Source organism: Gallus gallus, chromosome 6 (assembly GCF_016699485.2).
Source record: "Gallus gallus isolate bGalGal1 chromosome 6, bGalGal1.mat.broiler.GRCg7b, whole genome shotgun sequence".
In the NCBI taxonomy this organism is placed as follows: domain Eukaryota; kingdom Metazoa; phylum Chordata; class Aves; order Galliformes; family Phasianidae; genus Gallus; species Gallus gallus.
Genome location: NC_052537.1, coordinates 19535670 through 19553546, shown reverse-complemented (window position 1 = coordinate 19553546; position 17877 = coordinate 19535670). Strand labels below are relative to the sequence as shown.

At 39.5% G+C, this 17877-nt stretch overlaps 1 protein-coding gene, 1 long non-coding RNA gene and 1 pseudogene across 6 annotated transcripts in view; 1 reads left to right on the top strand and 2 right to left on the bottom strand.

Moving 5' to 3' along the window:
- The window catches only part of LOC121111074, a 57890-nt gene extending 55980 nt beyond the window's left edge, over nt 1–1910 (bottom strand). The window contains exon 1 of the long non-coding RNA XR_005860753.2: nt 1746–1910. This is a non-coding gene — a long non-coding RNA (uncharacterized LOC121111074). The remainder of the gene's footprint in view (nt 1–1745) is intronic.
- Nucleotides 1911–2086: 176 nt separating this feature from the next.
- The window catches only part of ERCC6 (ERCC excision repair 6, chromatin remodeling factor), a 54308-nt gene continuing 38517 nt past the window's right edge, over nt 2087–17877 (top strand). For 2 of the 5 annotated variants that reach the window (XM_015288418.4, XM_004942140.5), the window contains exons 1-5: nt 10482–10516; nt 10780–10999; nt 11876–12309; nt 15026–15146; nt 17150–17258. In XM_015288418.4, coding sequence (XP_015143904.2) covers nt 11879–12309; nt 15026–15146; nt 17150–17258 — 661 coding nt within the window. In that variant the 5' untranslated portion in view covers nt 10482–10516; nt 10780–10999; nt 11876–11878. Of the gene's footprint in view, nt 2107–10481; nt 10692–10779; nt 11000–11875; nt 12310–15025; nt 15147–17149; nt 17259–17877 lie in introns of those variants that run through there. The other 3 variants (XM_040702654.2, XM_421656.7, XM_004942139.5) reach the window with 3 other exon arrangements.
- LOC121113374 lies at nt 14440–14615 on the bottom strand (annotated as a pseudogene).

The following is a 17877-nucleotide window of genomic DNA, read 5'->3' as shown; positions in this document are numbered from 1 at the left end:
AGACAAAAATACCGGGCTCTGTGAACTAATCTCAGATTTGCTTTCTTTTATTCTTGCAACAAGCTGCAGGAAAGAGTTGTGCCAAAGTCCTGAATGGACTGAATAAAGACTGTATTTTTTTTACAGGGCTTAATAATTCAGTTCAATATGCCCAGAAGGAACAGTAATACCTTTTATATATACCCAATCAATGGTGTTGCTCTGCTTTGCTATATCTGAGCAAATGTCAAAATACAAAGCAGAGTTCCTACCTCCGAGAAGTAAAATATTACATCAGGAATTAAAGTACATCTAAGTTGAAAACATGGGACTCTTCAGTAAGGAATCTAGATCTACAGTTCTAGGAGTTGATCACAAGTAACAAAAAAAATAAACTGAAGAGATAAGTAATTAATCCATGCTTGGAAAAGTCCAATAGATTTTTGCAATCTTAACTGGCATAATGAAAAACTCCTCAGCACAGGCTCTGTAGCGCCTGGATTTGCTCCAGTGTATGGAAGGTTTCTTATGAATTTTAACCACCTAGGATGGAATCTAAAAAGTCTAAAAAGATTCATTCACACAAAGAGCCTCAGTGAAGCCAAATAACTAGGCTTAATCTAAGCTGCCCTGAGATATCTCATTGCAGATGTAACGGATGCTTTTTGAAGATAAGGGGATATTTTAGTCGATGGACTCTTTTTTGCTTTTGGCTTTATCTGTGTAAATCTGGAGTAATGACATTGACTTCATAATAATCTCAACCCAGATTTACAGTGATGTCAGCAGGAGCAGCGCACAAGCCCTCACTGATTGCAAATGAGTACTGAACCCTTTAATTGAAATGGAATCATAAAGTAACAAATGGGAAGATATTTTCTCAATTGCACTTGAGATTATTTTTAATTTGTAGTTAATTATTAATGTAGCCACTACAGTCTAGGAATTCATATAAATCAGCATAACTTATGTGAGGAACTGACCGTGCCTGATTAAATCCAATTGTTGCTTTTTTGTTTTTTTTTTCTTTCTGGGAAACCAAGGCCCCTAATGCTATAGAGTGAGCCAGAAAGTCCAGTCTGCTTTGAGAATGTATAGATATTTGGGATTTATAGCACAATGGAAGGCCTGCATTTTCTTCCTCATAAATCCTTCTAACTCAAACACATCAAAAAATGAGGTGTAAGGAAAATTATGATTTTTCTTAGGTAGATTCTTGATGTTTTATTTCAAAAATATTAGAATTTATGAACAACAACAACAAAAGCCAAAATATACCTGGAAAGAGAAAATGTTAGGCATAAAAACTCCGTGTACTTGAAAAGTCTTTTCTTCTGAGGGAAAAGCATTTTTGAGGTACCTTTTCCCACCAGATTCATAATGCCAAAGCATTAAGCTAACAGCAAATATGTTAGGGTTATTCCATACTTTTAAAAGTTATTTAATGTAACATTAAGAATTCACTTGAGTTCCTGGCAAACTCTACTCATTGCTTTATAAGTGTTTAAGGCTCAGAGCTGCCATTATCATAATCTAGTCCGATCTTTGACTAACCAGCCAGCCAAGAATTGGCTATCATTAGTAGTGAGGCTTTGTATGCCCAGTCTGGACACTGAAGACTGCATGGTACCATTTGGGGGTTGTTCTGTTCTTCTATTCTTAACCTACCAAGCTGAATTGGTGGAAAATCTTAAATTTATCGGCTCAGTCATCTTAGAGAATTACACAAGATAGAGCTAGGATTATACAACAAAATAGCCACTTACCTCATAGATGATCTTCACCTTTTTAACCCCACTCTAATTTGCATCTAATACTGTCTACTATTATATCATTTCCTCCAGAGGCACTTGATGGAGGTATGGTAGCTTTTAAACCTCCCAGCACGTGCAGTTAAACCTCTAGACTAAGATCCCTCACTGAAGCTCACCTTGGGTCATTATGTCACAGAAGGCAGAATGCAGAAGCATTATTTCATCAGTGATGTCAGTAGCAAGGACATTTAGCCAGATCCTATTTCATCCTGCAACAGACTCTTTGCCTGAGATGTCATGGTGTTAGGAGATCCAGGGAAAAATCCAGTGCTGAGGAGAAGTAGAATGCCAGCCTTAAATCAGATCACATCGGGTAGTATCAAACATTCTATCACAGACAACAACATTAACAAGCCGTTGTAATGCAGCAAGATGAAAACTGCTTCCCTATTCTTCCTACAGCTGATATTCTGGGCCTAACCTCTAGTCTTGAGCTTTACAATAGTTTGATGAGCCTTTTGGCCTCAAGTTTCTAATCCCAACTTCAGGAACTCGGATCAATTTAAAGCAGTCCAGCTGAAATTATTTTCTTGGCCTGTTATTTGACCGTGTCACAAACATTAAACCTGAGCCAAAGACAGATAAAGTTCAGGCTGTGGTTCAGTCTAGTTTTAGGTTCAAATGATGCCTGTGCTTTGATTAGATAGAACATTAACAAGTAATAATAGTGTAATAATTTGTAATAACTTTGCAGAAGTACAGTCACAGATGAGTCAAAAGAAGAAACTAATCCTCTTGCTGATATTGGCTTAGAATAAAGATAGTATGAAAACTGTTGGATCTTCAGAGACGTGGAAACTGATCCAAAATGCAGCAGGATTTGTTTGGCATCAAGCTTCCAACTTTGACTTCTTCCTAATGAAAATCAGCATTGTATATATTTCAGCATCTTTCCCTAACTTACATAAACTGATTTCAACCAATTTGAAAAACAAAACCCTCCCAAACTACCAAAGTTGAGGGGCCTCTGTTTTTGCAGTTCCAACATTTTTACTAAGACATCTACTTTGTGACATTTTAATTATTCACAGCACCAGGGCTTTGCAAGTGGAACATGCAGTGTATTCTCCATTCACTCATTCATTAGTTTTAATTAAACCCTTTAATTTTATTTATGCTGTCATGGACTGATTAACAATTTGCAGCAGAAACCAGAAAGTCTTAAACAGCACCCTGAGAAATCTTCCTTGGTCTAAACAGAGGTCTGCTATAATAAATACAGATCTGCAGGATTATGTTCCGCAAGGCAAAAGGAACCACATCAGCACCTTTCCCAATGCAATTTTCTTGTTTTGTCTAACAAAACGTAACTCAAGGCCTTAGGTGAGAATCACAAATGATGAGGTGTCCAAGGGATACAGCAGAATGAAACTGCAGACAGACACTGTGCAAGTTCCTTTGTTAGAAGCAGCACATGGCTGAGCTGGCGCAGCATGATGCATTAGGAGCAGTGGATAAAGTCACACTTCAGCAGAGACTCAGGACATCTTAAGTGTTGCCAAAAAGACAAAAAGCACTGCCTGGAACTTGTTAAAGGATAAATTCAGATAACAGTAGAAGTGACTCTAAACACAGCCATGATAGCTGTAACTTACACATTTTATTATTCTTTTAAATGCCTGCCATCCATTTGAAGTGTTTGTAACTTGCACCTTCTGACAGCAGACCTCCTGTCTCTTAAAACCTTCATCACAGTGATCTGAGTGCACCTGGGGCCATCAACCTGTATGTTATACCTCACTAAAATTCAAAGAATTTAATGCAATGAAAAAAGCCACCTCTGCACCTCCCTGCTCAGCAAAAAATTGTGCTCCCCAGATCTTGTAACAGCCTTTCTCCCAATCTTCTCATCTGTTCCTTCCTGTCTGCCTCCTGCCCTACTTTTCCTTCATACATCTGCTTCTGTTTTCTGCAAACTGCAGATATAGAAATAATCCCTCTCCACTTTAGTGCAACTGACTTGCAGGATTCTTAGCTACCTGGTCTCTTACTTTAGAAATGTATCTTTCAACTCTACAATCAGCAAAATATATGCATTATACCCACCTAGGTTAAATTCCACTGCTATGGAGTTCTCAGGAAAGTATTCAAACTTTTGTAGTCCTTTCATGCAAAACGCAGTTTGCAGATATAGAATCAGTCCTACTGTGAGTGAGTGTACCCTCTGTACAGTACAGGATCCATGCTGTAACTGGTGAAGGTAAAGAGATGAAAGGTAGGAAGGAAACCCTGAGGGACTACAACCTTTCCCACCCACCCACCTCCATTAAGTCAGTCGCTGTTATTTTGCTTATAGGCTTGCAATTATGCAGAAATATATACAGAGTGAGGCAGTGGCATTTCATCCCCATGGTCTGTCCTTTGAGCACAAACCAAAGCCAGACAGGGAAACCTGAGTGAGTGTGTCAGTGTCAAGTGAATTGAAACAACACAACTCTCTATCCTTCGGCACAGCCTTAAAATGTGCTCACGCAGGAATTCAGCAAGGAGCTATTTATAGAGGCCCAGCTACCTCCAGGCCCTCTGCATGCAGCCCTCCCAGGAGAGCCCAGCTAAGACAAAGCAGTGCAGTGCAAGCCGAATCTGCCTGCCTCATCATGAAGGTTGAATTTCACCCTGGCCAAGAGCATTTTGGGCAACAAATGAGGCCTCCCATAATGTATTCCAATAAAAACAGAGACTTTAAAAAGAAATCAGTGTTTCGTTCCCTTCCAAGACACATAAATCGTTGTAAATTGTGCTATTTCAGGAGTCTTGATGATTTCTTTTAGGCGATGACTCCCTCTAGTGTCAAAGCAGACACGGTCTCTTTTGGGTCTATTATTTGAAGAGGTGAAAGACTGCAGAGCAGTTAACATCTACATACTTCTCTTCCTGGCACCATCTGACAGCTTAAACACGGACTCAGCACGTACTTAAAACTAATATATATGGGTTTGCTCTTTAAGCAGAGCCTCAAAAAGTGCTGAGAGCTATAAAAGATAGGTAGTGAAGATAAAATGTGAACCAGTGATCCAGCTGCAAGCTCAGGAACATTCCTCTACAATCTGGTTTGTCTAGGATGTCACTTTTCATCTTCCCTTGGACAAACATGCAGCTCAGATAAGAAAAAAAACATGCAGTGTTCCTAAAAATTGGGTATTCTTAAGAACTTCCATTATACGTGAACCTTAGACCAGTGATGTTTGTTGGTAACATACACCGGAAGAAATATATGTAGAAGATGAGCAGTCTACCTTAAAGGAGAGGGAGAAACCGTGACTTCTGGAACTTGTTCCCATTTGACTTTTCCAACCTAATAATCCACTAGGAGTAGATTTCTGCATTTAATTTATTAAATGTACCATATCAGGGAGAGCAGGGAGAAGAAAAATATTTTATTTCTTTGCAATATAAGAAGTACTGCTGCTTGCCAACTACACAATTATTTTCAAGGGGCTTAAGCTGATATACTGACTTTATTACACTGGCGTGGCTCTGAGATAGATACTTGCCACTCAACTTGCTGGTACAAAGACATACGGATGCTTTATTACTGTGGATGGAATTCCCATTTCTGCCGATGCTGCCAGCAATTCTGCGCCCTCCTGAGAAGTAATGCAGTCCTTAAATCACTTATCTATTTTCACCATAACTCTACAGTGTTAGCATTCTGTTTTAAAAGCGTGCTTGTGCCTCTGTATAGCATTTTCACCACTAGTACAGAAACCTCCAAGGATGCTGGCTCAGACCCACGGCTGATAGTTCATCAAGAAAGGAAAGAAAACTAGAGATGATAAACCCATATACACTAAAATCTGCTACTGCCATATGTTTGTTCTCTTTTTGAGAACAGTGCTGCCTTTTGGCAGGAGGATATTCTATACCTGCCTAACTAATCCCTCTAGCATTGTGTCAGGATTTTTATCTTCTAAAAGCAGCCTTGGGCAGGATGAGCATACCCAGCCAATCAGCCCAGTCACAGTGGTAGCATTTCTAGGAACACCCGTAGCACAACTAACTGCTCAGGGAAGTTTCAGCTGGAAAATACAGATGTCTGAGGAGGTATGGGAAAATTTGTTCCCCTGAAATTAAGAGTCAAGGCTTTACAAATATGCATTTTAGGCTTCTTTTAAAATACCAAGTTTTTTCTTCCACTGTTTTTAAAAGGCCAGGCCCTTATTTAAGTACGTGTGGGTGTTTGTTTGTTTGTTTTTTTAAGCTAGGATGTTTCAGGCTACTTGAAATGTGGTTTTCATTGCAAAGAAAATTACCCTTTAGAACACCTTACCAAGTCATGTAGTGGATTTTCTATTGTTCATTATATTTAAATCAAAATGTGATGTCTTGCTAAGCCATCTGTGCTACCTCCTCTCCAAGACACAGGGTTCATGTAGGAATTACTGAGTGAGAATATTCGCTGTGTGTCACACACGAGGTCGGAAAAAGTGATCTAATGGTCCCGTCTGGCCTTAAGCTCTATGAATCTATGAATAAATGAAAATATTAGGTCTAAGCACTTTGTGACAAGGGATGTCTTCAAATATTTAGCAAAGCTCTGTGTCCATTGGGATTGTTCCGTAAATAAGAGTAGCAGTTGCATGCCCGAGGCTCAGACATCTCAGATCACTTTAATGCATGTACACATTTGTGTGATGACAGCTCAAAGATGTTCAAATGCTAGGATCACATAATTCTGAATATGTAGTGGTTCAAATTACCCTTTTCTTGGCTGGTCAGTCAAGCCTTTCTGTGTGATAGCTCCTTTGCAATCAGTTGTACTCCATGCACAGGATTTCCTGAGAACAAAATCCATAAATGTGTCCTGCCACTAAGTCCTTCTTTAATCTTCAGTTTGGCAAAATACATACTGAAATCTGTGAAGGAAAGGCTTAATTAAAAAATCAAGAATGATGATTTGGCCAGGTGTCAGCAGGTCATGCCCTTAACAGCACAACCAGGTCATTAAGGGGTCTGAGAGAATCGTCTCCTGCTAAGAACCAAAGGCTTACACATGGCAGATTATTACTGGGTACGTTGGGTACATTGCTGGGACATGTATACAGGCTGGGTGATGAGGGGATGGAGAGCAGCCCTGTGGAGAAGGACTTGGGGTACTGGTGGATGGAAAGCTCAAAATGAGCTGGCAACGTGCACTTGCAGCCCAGAAAGCCAACAGTATCCTGGACTACAACAAAAGACACAGAACAAGAAGGTCAAGGAAGGTGATTCCCCTCTTCCGCTCCACTCTCATGAGACCCCACCTGCAGTATCGTGTTCCACTGTGGCCTCCAGCACGGGAATAACATGGAGCTTTTGGAGTGGATCCAAAAGAGGCCATAGTCTGATCAGAGGGTTGAAGTACCTTTCCTGTGTTGAGAGGCTGAGGGGGTTGGGGTTGTTCAGCATGGCTCTAAGGAGACCTTATAGCAGCCTTACAGTACTGAAAGGGAAAAGCTTGGGAGAGATTCTTTCAGAGCATGTAGCAATAGGACAAGGAGTAATGGTTTAAAAATAAAAAAGATTAGGTTTAAGTTGGGTTTAAGTTAAATAAAAGGAAGAAACTCTTCATAATGGGAGTGGTGAGGCCCTAACACAGGCTGCCCACAGGAGCTGTGGATGTGCAATTCCTGGAGGTGTTCAAGGCTGGGCTGGTTGGGGCCTTAGGCAGCCTGTTCTAGGGGGAGGTGTCCTTGCTCATGGCAGAGGGGTTGGAACTGGATGGTCCTTCAGGTTCTCTCCAACTAAAATTGTTCTTCTATTCTGTGATTCTGTTTCACACAAAATTCCTATGCCATGACTCTCAGGGTAAAATTTAACAATAGGAAAATGAAAAAAAAATTACAATAAAAATGAAACCACTGCCCCTTTCCATCTCATCACTGACAGTATGTTACAGATCCTGTTTTTTCATTACCCAGTTCAGAATCACATAAACAAATTGCTTCCTTTCCAAGTTGTTATTCTACTCAAGCTTCCTTGGAAGCCTAGTTGCATTTCCTCATAGACCACCAGAAAAGACAACTGAGCTCTGAGCTATTACTTTACACACTTGGCCAGGATCCTTTCCAGCATTCCTGCAAGGCTGACAGAAAGGGAAGAAGTCCACACAGTTTTAATCTGCCAGCCTTGCTAATTCATGTAAAATAGCATCATTACTGCATATCAAAAGCTGCCAGAACCAGCTCCAGCAAGGATTAAGTGTCATCATTAATGCATGCACGCTAGAGAGGGGAAGGTTAGGACTACATTAACATTTTTTTAAAAAACTAACCAAACAAGCAGAACATGTCCTGCCCAGAAAACCACACTGACAGTGATTTGGCAGAATAGCTGCACTGGAGCTAGCAGTCATCTACATGTTGCAAAAAAAGAAAAAAAGAAGGAAAAAAAAAAAAGAAAATGAAGATAAATTAAATGGAATACTTGAATATAATACTGAGAAACATGGATGCATGAGACTATTAGTGATTGTATAAAAGAATCAGAAGTCATACATATATGTATCTGCGAGGATACTTCTGATTCATCAGAGGCTAATTTTCTATGTGAAAAATGACTACATGGGAAATATCATTTCAAAGACAAGCTATTTTATAATATGGATTGTGTATTTTTACAGACTTTTTAGCGAACAGTTCCAGGAAACAGCTCAGGTTGGAAAGAGATTAAAACCATAGATCTCACCCGTTTAGGCAGAACTATGACTTAAGGTAAAAGAGAAAAAGAAAGGCATACTGCTGTAAGTGCATCGAGGATGGACCACCACAGAATAGTTTTAATGACCAATGGAATACATCCCCATTATGACTTTAATGGAGCGACACTGATTTTCAGCTGCTGGAAGATTTGGTTCCATCAGTCTTCAGTCAAATAGCCTACATCCACACCACCTGGGAGATCAAGAGTTTGCAACAGATTTGTTGTCCAACATACTTAATATTTAAATGTCACTCCCAGTGTACGTGGCATTTCACAGATAGACAACATTGATCAGTCTCTGCCTGAAAAGCCTGCCACATTTTTAAGTTATGGTTTCAGAGCGCTGCCACAAAGACCATCTTCAATACCATACATCCCCTCACACACAGAGAATAATAAGAATCTTTATGAGCAAGCTCTACCAGGGATGTTTGGAGACACAGTCAGGACACCAGCAGAAATGTTTTGTTCTGCAAGCACCTGCCTCAAACCAATAGTATTGTGTGTTCGATCATAGCCTCTTACTTCTGGACCTAGTATGAGCACATTAAAAAACTGTAAATACATAACAAAATCTTCACTCATTTTCCTCTCAAGCTTGGGAAAGAAGGTTTTCATTTATTTGCAAATAATACAAAGCTCTTTTATTTCTTCTTGTAGGACAACTTATATTTCCTCATCATTAATCAGTTTCTGTAAAATTGAGCCTACCCCTCCATGCAGCAGTTTAGTTTTGACAACAGCTTGATGTTGCTCTGTCCTTAAATGTCCCCCAGTTGCTGCTTTTCTCATTCTGCTGGAAGACTTCACACACTCCACATATTCAATCATTTCAGCAATTACAAAGCATCATTCTTTGCATTTAGAACATAGCAACAAAGGTTAAAAATAAACCTCCTCATTCTAGTCTTTACATAGGAAATAAAGGACATTTGTAGTAGTAGTATAGGAGCTAAGGAAACAAACAAGAGCATTTCAACTGACCAGTTTGTTGCTGTTGACCTTTCAGATCTTGACATTACAGAACATTAGATGACCAGTTCTGTGTTTCCTTGAGACCTCCAGAGATAGGGAACAGGAAGGAATAAAGCATAGAAGGATGGGGAAAGAATATCTTCAGTCAGTGGTTGGTTCTGGTTGGATATTAGGAAAAAAAAAATTCTCAGGAGTGGTCAGGAATTGGCACAGGCTGTGCAGGAAGGTGGTGGAGTCATTGTCCCTGGAGGTGTTCAAGAAATGTCGAGATGTGGCACTGATGGACACGGTTAGTGGGCATGGTGCGGATGGGTTGATGGTTGGACATGATGATCTTAGAGGTCTTTTCAAACCTTAGTGATTCTATTATTCTAACCTGTAAGAATAAGGATTCCTTTGGATCCAGCTATAAATGTATCATCATCACTGGACAAACTCTCTTTCTCCCTTTGGCCTGTAGCAGTTTATTCAAGTTAGGTGTGGGAAGGATATGGCATTATGACTCCGTCACTTTCGCACACTCACCCCGTCCCTCAAAAATCCACTATATATATATATAGTTTGTTGTTGTTTTTAATCTGTACTGTTCCAAGACAGTCATTCAAGAAAAGATGACAACAGGAATATTTGCAGCAGGGCAACTAAAAGGCAGCTGAAGAACACAGTTCTGTGGTTTAACTGAATCACAAATCGCCCCCTGGAACCACGAGTTCAAATCTAGCTGCTCAGTACTCGTTCAGCACAGGAATTCCAAACGTACTGCATGCTTGCCCTATCACAGTTAGACAAAGGCTGTCAGTAACAACAGCCTAGCAGCAGTTCTGCAGCTCAAAGAGGAGGAGGGTCCAGAACCCTCATGGGGAGAGAGAAGGAAGAGGATTAAGGGGTTCTGGTGAAAGTTTAATTTTGCTTTTGTCACTAGCAAGCAAACACGGACAGACGGGCAAACGGGAAAGCACGACACAGACACACACCCGCAATACAGCGCCGCGCATGCACTGTCGCGGCAGTGCCGGAGGCGGAAGTGACGCCGCAAAGCAGCGGCGGATGTGATGGCGGCGGGTGAGGTGCGTGCTGTGCGTTGCAGTGTCAGTGGGACTCCTCGGTCAGAGGCGGTGGGGAGTCGAGCGCTCGGAGCTTCTCGCGTTCCCAGCTCGTCAAGGGTTCGTCGCCAGCCGTGAGGGACGGCCGTCTGCCGCGGTCCTGTCGCAGCCACACCGGCCTGGGGCTGTTCGCGGGGAGGTGGTGAAGTCGTGCAGCTGGAAGTCGGGGCGGGCTGTGCGTGCCGAGGGAGCGCGGGGTGGTAACGGTGTGTGGTGTCTGTGCGCAGGGCCTGGTCTGCTGTGTGCTTCGGGGCTGATGGAAGAAGAGGGTGAGCGGGAACCCAGCCCTGCGGGCTGCCGTGCTGCGAGGGGATGCTGAGCCCCTCTGCCTCGTCAACGTCTTCATTCACAAAGCTTGTGCCTCCCTGAAGTTGGACAAAACCACGTGCTTCCCAAAGGCACTCATTCTAAAGGCTCTGAACAATAACCAGCGCTGAGGTTGCCGTGGTAAGTCGTTCCCGTGTTAAAGCCTATTAGTTCATAGGGAACGGTGTCCTGCTTCAAAGCTGAACTGTCAAACTGAAGCCTACACTGGTTCATAACAGTACTTTTGCTGGTGAGTTTCCAGGTCTGGTTCTCAAACACCTGATCTGTTTTTTCTTGGCCAGTGAGAAGCCTTGTATTGTGATTTTTCTCCAGTAGCTGGCCTTTGACTTCTCCCTCGTATTTTGTTATCTTATGAAAAGGTAAAAGGTTGTATGTCAAGTGGGTGTGCTTTTCTAGCTGTACTCTTACCAACAACAAATACGGAAACAAAACCAATTTCCTAATTAGGTTTGACACATCTTTTTGTCTACATTCAGTTTGACTGTTTTTTTTTCTATACTGTTCCACAGAAAACTTATGTTAGGCTGTTTAAAATACTCAGTAAATACTAATGTTTTGCTTTTTATGCTTGATTCTTATCCTGTTTTGAATGCTTGTACTTTTGGTTTAGGGTATTTTATGTCATGTGTGATTTTGTTATTTTGTCCTCTGGAGCATGACCTTTTATGCAAGGCTCAGTTCGCTCTGGTGAGGGAAGTAGTAGTTACAGACTTTTTTTTCTTGATACCTGCATTTTCTAGGAGTGTATCATATGGTAGACATTAAGATGTTTTTGCCACGCTTCCTTTTGATTTTAGAAATTAGTGTGGAGAGAGAATCTTTTGGGTTGAGGGTGGCTCACAGAAGGGTAAACTACCATGTGTTTTGAAATAACAATTTCTCATGAAGATACATGCTTGTTTTGCTTCTGTTTGGGCACCATCTCCATGAGGAACTTTGTGTGTGAATATTGTTATGGTGATGTGGTTCTTACCATTTCTTGTTGCTTTTGAACAGAGGATGCCAACAGAAAACAGCCACCTACCAGACAGCATTCAAGAACAAGACCCTATTACTACTCTAAGCAGTATTTGCCCCCATAATGCTGAACAAAAAGGAACTGAACAAGAAAATGGCATTTGCAACAGTGACCTGGTTAATCATTTTGGAGTTCACAACTCTGATAGCAAGCCATCCACTTCTGTGGCAGTTCCTGTGGAGGTCCCCAGAAGAGGACAACCCCTTTTGCATATCAACCGGCAGCAGATTCAGTCCGTTTCACATAGTGCACAGGCTGCTGAGCTCAAAGGTTTAGGAGTTGATGTGTATGACCAGGAGGTATTGGAGCAAGGAGTTATCCAGCAAGTAGATAATGCAATTAATGAAGCTAACAGAGCAACAAAAATAGCTGATGCTGAAAAAGAATATCAGTCAGTGTTGGATGACTTAAGGTAAGTTTTTTGTCCTTGATGTTGTTTTCTGTTACTGGCAATCAGATTATGCTCAGTGTCTCATGTTTTTAAAAGCTGAAAGATTATAGCATTTCACTATCAGAACAATGAAGCATTGCTCTTATTTGACCTGTTCAGTCATGCATCAAGGCAGTGGAGACGTAAGATACAGAGCGCATCTCCTTTTTCTACTTTGTTGCCCACCTTACTGCAATGCTTGTCTGTTTCCTGGGCCGTGGATAACTGCATTATACTTAGTTATTCAGAGGTACTACAAAAGTATCACTTCTTCATGCCTGCATGTTTCATGTGGTTACCTATTTCTAGCTTGTTTCACTAGCTTGTTACAGTTATTTTCTGTAACTTGGGTGACTCCATGTTGTCAGGGTACTACAACCAGAACAGCCTTTGTTCTGGTTTGTATAAAGTCCTCAAGAATAATTTTGAATAATCAAATACTTAATGTGATATATTGATATAGAAGACCCTGGGGGATAGGGGCCACATGTCATTGAGTTTTGATCTTAGAACTTCCTGTTTCAAATCTAATTGTAGAATTATTGTGTGATGGAATTATTGTGTGATAGGGCTATTTACCTGTGCATCTCTTTCATTGAGCTGCATTAATGTTGTTTTCTAGTGTTTCAGAATACCGTATACCTCCATTGTCTGTGTGAACTCTTATGAAGTGCATAGAACTAAGCATATGCATTCATTTTCCAGTTTGGGTGTGGGGATGTAAAACTATGTGTGTAAAACTGGAGCTTAATTTCAGATGCTATGTAGCAGAAGGAAGTAATGGTTAGATGGTCATTGAGAAGATGAGCATAACCACTGCAAGTAGATTTATCCAGATATTGAAAGAGTGATGCACAGCCCTATCAGTTGATTGATATTTTCTGTAAAAAGTATCCCAATGTTTTTTCTTCCCCCTGTGTTTTCACTTCCTGCTTACAGTTTTAAAATTAGATTTATGTGACGGGATACAAATGGTTTGTGTAGATCTGCAGAAACTGTGTAAGAGGGTCTGTCTAAGTCTGAAAGTTGACTTTGAGAAAATAAGCAGAGATGCATATGACTTGTTGAATTGAGGGACCAGCAAAAGTGAAAATGTGAGTAGAGTGTGATAGTTGATTGGTTCTGTAACACTGAATGCATAACTGGAGGTAAACCTAGGTGAGAAATGTTTTTGAGAAGTTTGTGTGGAGTTCATAGCAGAAGCTGCATGATGGGATAACATCTGTACAAGATTAAGTAGGAAGAGTAGAAGAAAAAAATGTTTGAAGTTACTTCTGTCAGTCCTGTTAAATAAAGCATTTTGGAAGAAGACAGTTGCAGCATATAAGAGACCCCAGGACCAAGGAAGCAAGGAGCGATAGATCAGAGACCCACAAGAGGATGCTGTAGTTAAAAGCAAGAAAAAAGACTGAGAAAGGGGTTGGGATGGTTCAAAAAATTTAAAGGGGAGTGAAGAACTGAATGTGTGAAGATAGCATTGATAGCTGGCAGATCACATCTAAGGGAGCAGTGGTAGAGTCCAGACCAGAAATGAAGAGTTCTAAGTGATCCAACAATTTCTTCCCTAAGAATTAAATAAACAATGTAGTGATCTTCTTTGCATATAAGGGGAACAGTAGTTGCTTTGTAGGTGAGAAGAGTTTTCTGGGATGTTTTCGTAAAGCTTTAAGATGCTAATTTGTAAATCCTTATGAAATATTCTGCTATTTAAATCAAGAAACAGATAATTTGCTTTTGACAGTGGGACAGTGCCTCCTTCTTACAAACAAATGCAATAGTGAAACCAAAGGATATCAGGTTATGTTGGACAGCATGCTATGAATTTGCTATTTTATGTGGAAATGATGAAAATGGTAGTACATAAGTAAGGAAATTTTAGTGTACATATGCTGTTAATTCTTTCAGATAGTTTGATTTCCTGGAACTATATTTATATCTTATAATCTAAATAGGCATCCTTATATAATGACATCAAACAGTGAACAGTTTTACAAAATGAAAACAAGGAGTTTCTCATTTAGATTATTGTATTGTATCATAGAGTCATAGATTGGAAGATACCTGCAAGATCATCAAGTTCAGCCATCTATCTGACCTATAAAGACCCATCACAAATCTGTGTCCCTAAATGCCACGTTCATGATGTCAGAAACAGTGCACAAAGTGAAAAGAGCAAGCTCCAGATCCAAATCCTGAGCCCCAAGATCTGTTTAATAGAAAGTCTTCCCATTAAAGACATATCAGTTATTGAACTGATAAGAACTGTTGCAGTGCTTGACCTTAGCTAGTTCTGTGCTGCTTCCATCCCCGACGCTTGTCACTGTAGTCTGTTTTGTTTTGTTTGTTTTGTTTTTATTGTATTCTGTTTATCCTTAATAGCAGAATCAGCCACTTCATTCCATTATTGTGATCATCAGGCTTGTGGCTTCTGAGTACTAAATAACAGTGGTTTGTTTAGTGTCATTTCCTTTGAAGTTTTAGTATTAGTAGAACTTTGTTTACCAAATATTTATTACTGTTTGCATTTGTAAAGTCTTCAATGTTTCTAATGGTGTTTAGCCATAAAGTGCTTATTTAACTGTAGTCCTTTTTAAGTTTTACCTTAAACATTCTGGAATTTCTAAATTGTCTGAATTGAGAATGTTCTAATTTTCTTTACTGGAACTGAATAGTACATTGCAATCTTCTTGTTTTTCAGATCATGTACAACATCTCTGAAACAAATAGATAAAATTATTGAGCAACTTTCACCTCAGGCTACCAACAACAAAGATATCAACAGAAAACTAGATTCTGTAAAACGGCAAAAATACAACAAGGTGATTAGATTACTTTAATTTTCTGCTGACAGTACTTAGCTTGTGCTTTGGCTTAAGGTCTGGATTATGTGACATAATTCCTGCTTAGTTGTATAGATCAGAGTCAATCTAAAATTACTGTTCTTTCCCTTTTAAAATGGTTTAATTTTCTACCAAAAAAGTAAATAACTAAAGATGTGAGAGGGGGGGAGCTGATGTTGGCTTTTTGTTTGCATGTTTATTTGGGGGTGAAGGGTGTTGACTCTTAAATTTCAGACAAAGCAGTAAAACTTGCTTGGAAGACTGATTTGCATGAAGTTAACTAAATCCTTACTGGTAGTATTTCAAGAAATATCAAAGCATTGTTAGAGCATGATTTGAGAGTTGGTCTAAATCTCAGCTCTCGTGGCCTTCATTTCCCTTATTCCTTTTCCTGATCCTCTTTCACTGTATCTTTCTTGTAGTAACATGCATCATTGCCTTTTGTGAGCTGTTGTAACTTGCTGAAATGGCAGAAGCTGCTCCAGCTTTTTCCTGCTATAGTAGTTAATTAAAGGAGCTGTAGAGCAATCTAGCAGGCATCAGTGTAATATAAGCAATAGACCTGTACATCTGCGAATGGAAAGGAGAGGGGAGCAAAGCAAAACTTCTGGTTAGGAAACTACGTTCCTAGATCTCACTGTCTCATGGAAATGCGCCTAATAGTTTCTCTAATGATTGCTCAGCTCAAAAACTTCCTGTCCACACTTCTTTCCAGTCTCGGGCTTTTTGCCACTGACCCCATTCAGTTGTTTCATTTTAGTTATTCTCTTGATCATTTCAGCAACTGGGATAATGTTGTATTCACAATTTGGCCAACTGAGAGGGAGCAGGAGCAAGCAGTACTGAATAGTGGCCCTGGTCTAGCAACTTACTATTAGGAGTAAGTAGCTGGAAGTAGTGAGAAGATGTATGATTATCATACTTACCTCTAAAGTGTCATCAAGGAATTGTATGCTATGTTTTCCTGGTATCACATGAATACACTATGCTTTGCAATGCAAAAGGTGCTACATAAAGAGTTGGGCAGGCAAGAGCACCTTCCTTCACGCACACACACAAAAAAAGCTGATTGCATCACAAACTTCATTTTTATTTTTTTCTAAATTATGTGCCTCTGTAGGTGGGAAAATACTTTGAAAAAGTAAAGATCCACACGAGGAAAGTTGCATTGCCTATGTGTTCATTTTACAGTTTGCTATATTTGTTTATGAAACAAGAAATTCCAACACCAAGGGAATTGCAACATTACTGGTAAATACACAGTTGAGGACGTTACAGTCAGATAAAAGGTGTAGCAGAAGAGCTAGATGTGAAATCATTTTCAGTGCAGTAACGAACTACACTTGTTATAATGTCTGTAGTGTTGAATTTTTTCACTTACTTTTCAAAAGCATTTTACTTTGTGGTATTTGCTGTTGAAGTTGCTGCAACCATTCCTGAATTACTTACATACGAACATATATTAAGATTTCTGACTGATTTGGACTTTTTTTTGTTCCTTTATAAGCAAACATTCCAAAACTTCTGCGTGATAAATAAATCCTAATGAATATTATAATTGGTTTTATTAGGCTATTTGCCAGTAATTCACTCTTACAAATCATGGACATTTTTTTAATATTCTCCGCTTATCTCACTAGTCCAAGGGCTGCTTTTGTTTGTATCAGCATAGTTATAAGATGACCTTGAAAGATGGACATGAAAATGCCTAATGAGCATGTGAAATGTGTGAATAAATAGTAATGTCTTACTGTGTATTTTAAGATGATTGTACACTTAAAATTATACATATTCTGTGAGTTATTAAGCTACAGACACTTTGTGACACTTTTTTATTGTTATTAAATGAGATACTTTGAGCATTTGAGTATGACTTTCTGGTAGAAAATACTGCAAGTGTTATAGCTTAAGTATTGTTTAAAAGGGTAGCAGGATTCTGAATCAGCTTGATGTTTTAATGATGTACCTAAATGTCATTAAAGGAGCAACAGCTAAAGAAGATCAGAGCAAAGCAGAAACGTCTCCAAGCAGTTCTTGGTGGAACTGAGATTCTTGATAAAGTAAATGAAATTGAATTTGAGGATGATGAAGGTATGTATGGGAGAAGGCTGAAACTTCTGCTCTACTTTGACTTACTGCTTTTTGTTGGTTGAAGGTAATTAGCAAGATATTTGCCAATAAGGAAACACATTTCAGTGGTTTGTTTTCAAAGAGAGTTTTAAGAACACTTATTTTCTGCACCTGCAGAATTGCAAATCTTGGCATATTCATGTGGGAAGTTTTAAGAAATGGATGTTAATCTTTGTTCAGCTCTGTAGGGATGACTGATGCACATTAGAGTATTGGGCTTAATAAATTGGAAATCTTAACATTTTTTTCATGGCTAATTTGATAATGATGACTAACATCGTGATTGAATTACATTTTATATGCTGGATGCTATCAATCAACATTAACAAAATTGTTTTTTTCTTATTGTTGAGAATTATAGTTAGAAATGTAAGAGGGGAGTACTTTTTGTCTATCAGGCTGTACAACGTTAAAACAAACAAACAAAAAAAAAAAAGAAAGAAAAAAAACCAGCTTCCAGAGCAGTATGTTTGTTCTCTGTGTTTCTTATGCAAATGTTTCTCTGTTTTCTTTCTCACTGCCCTCTACAAACTGAGGTTGGATTTTGTAGCTCCGGCTTAACCGTATTTCACTCACCATC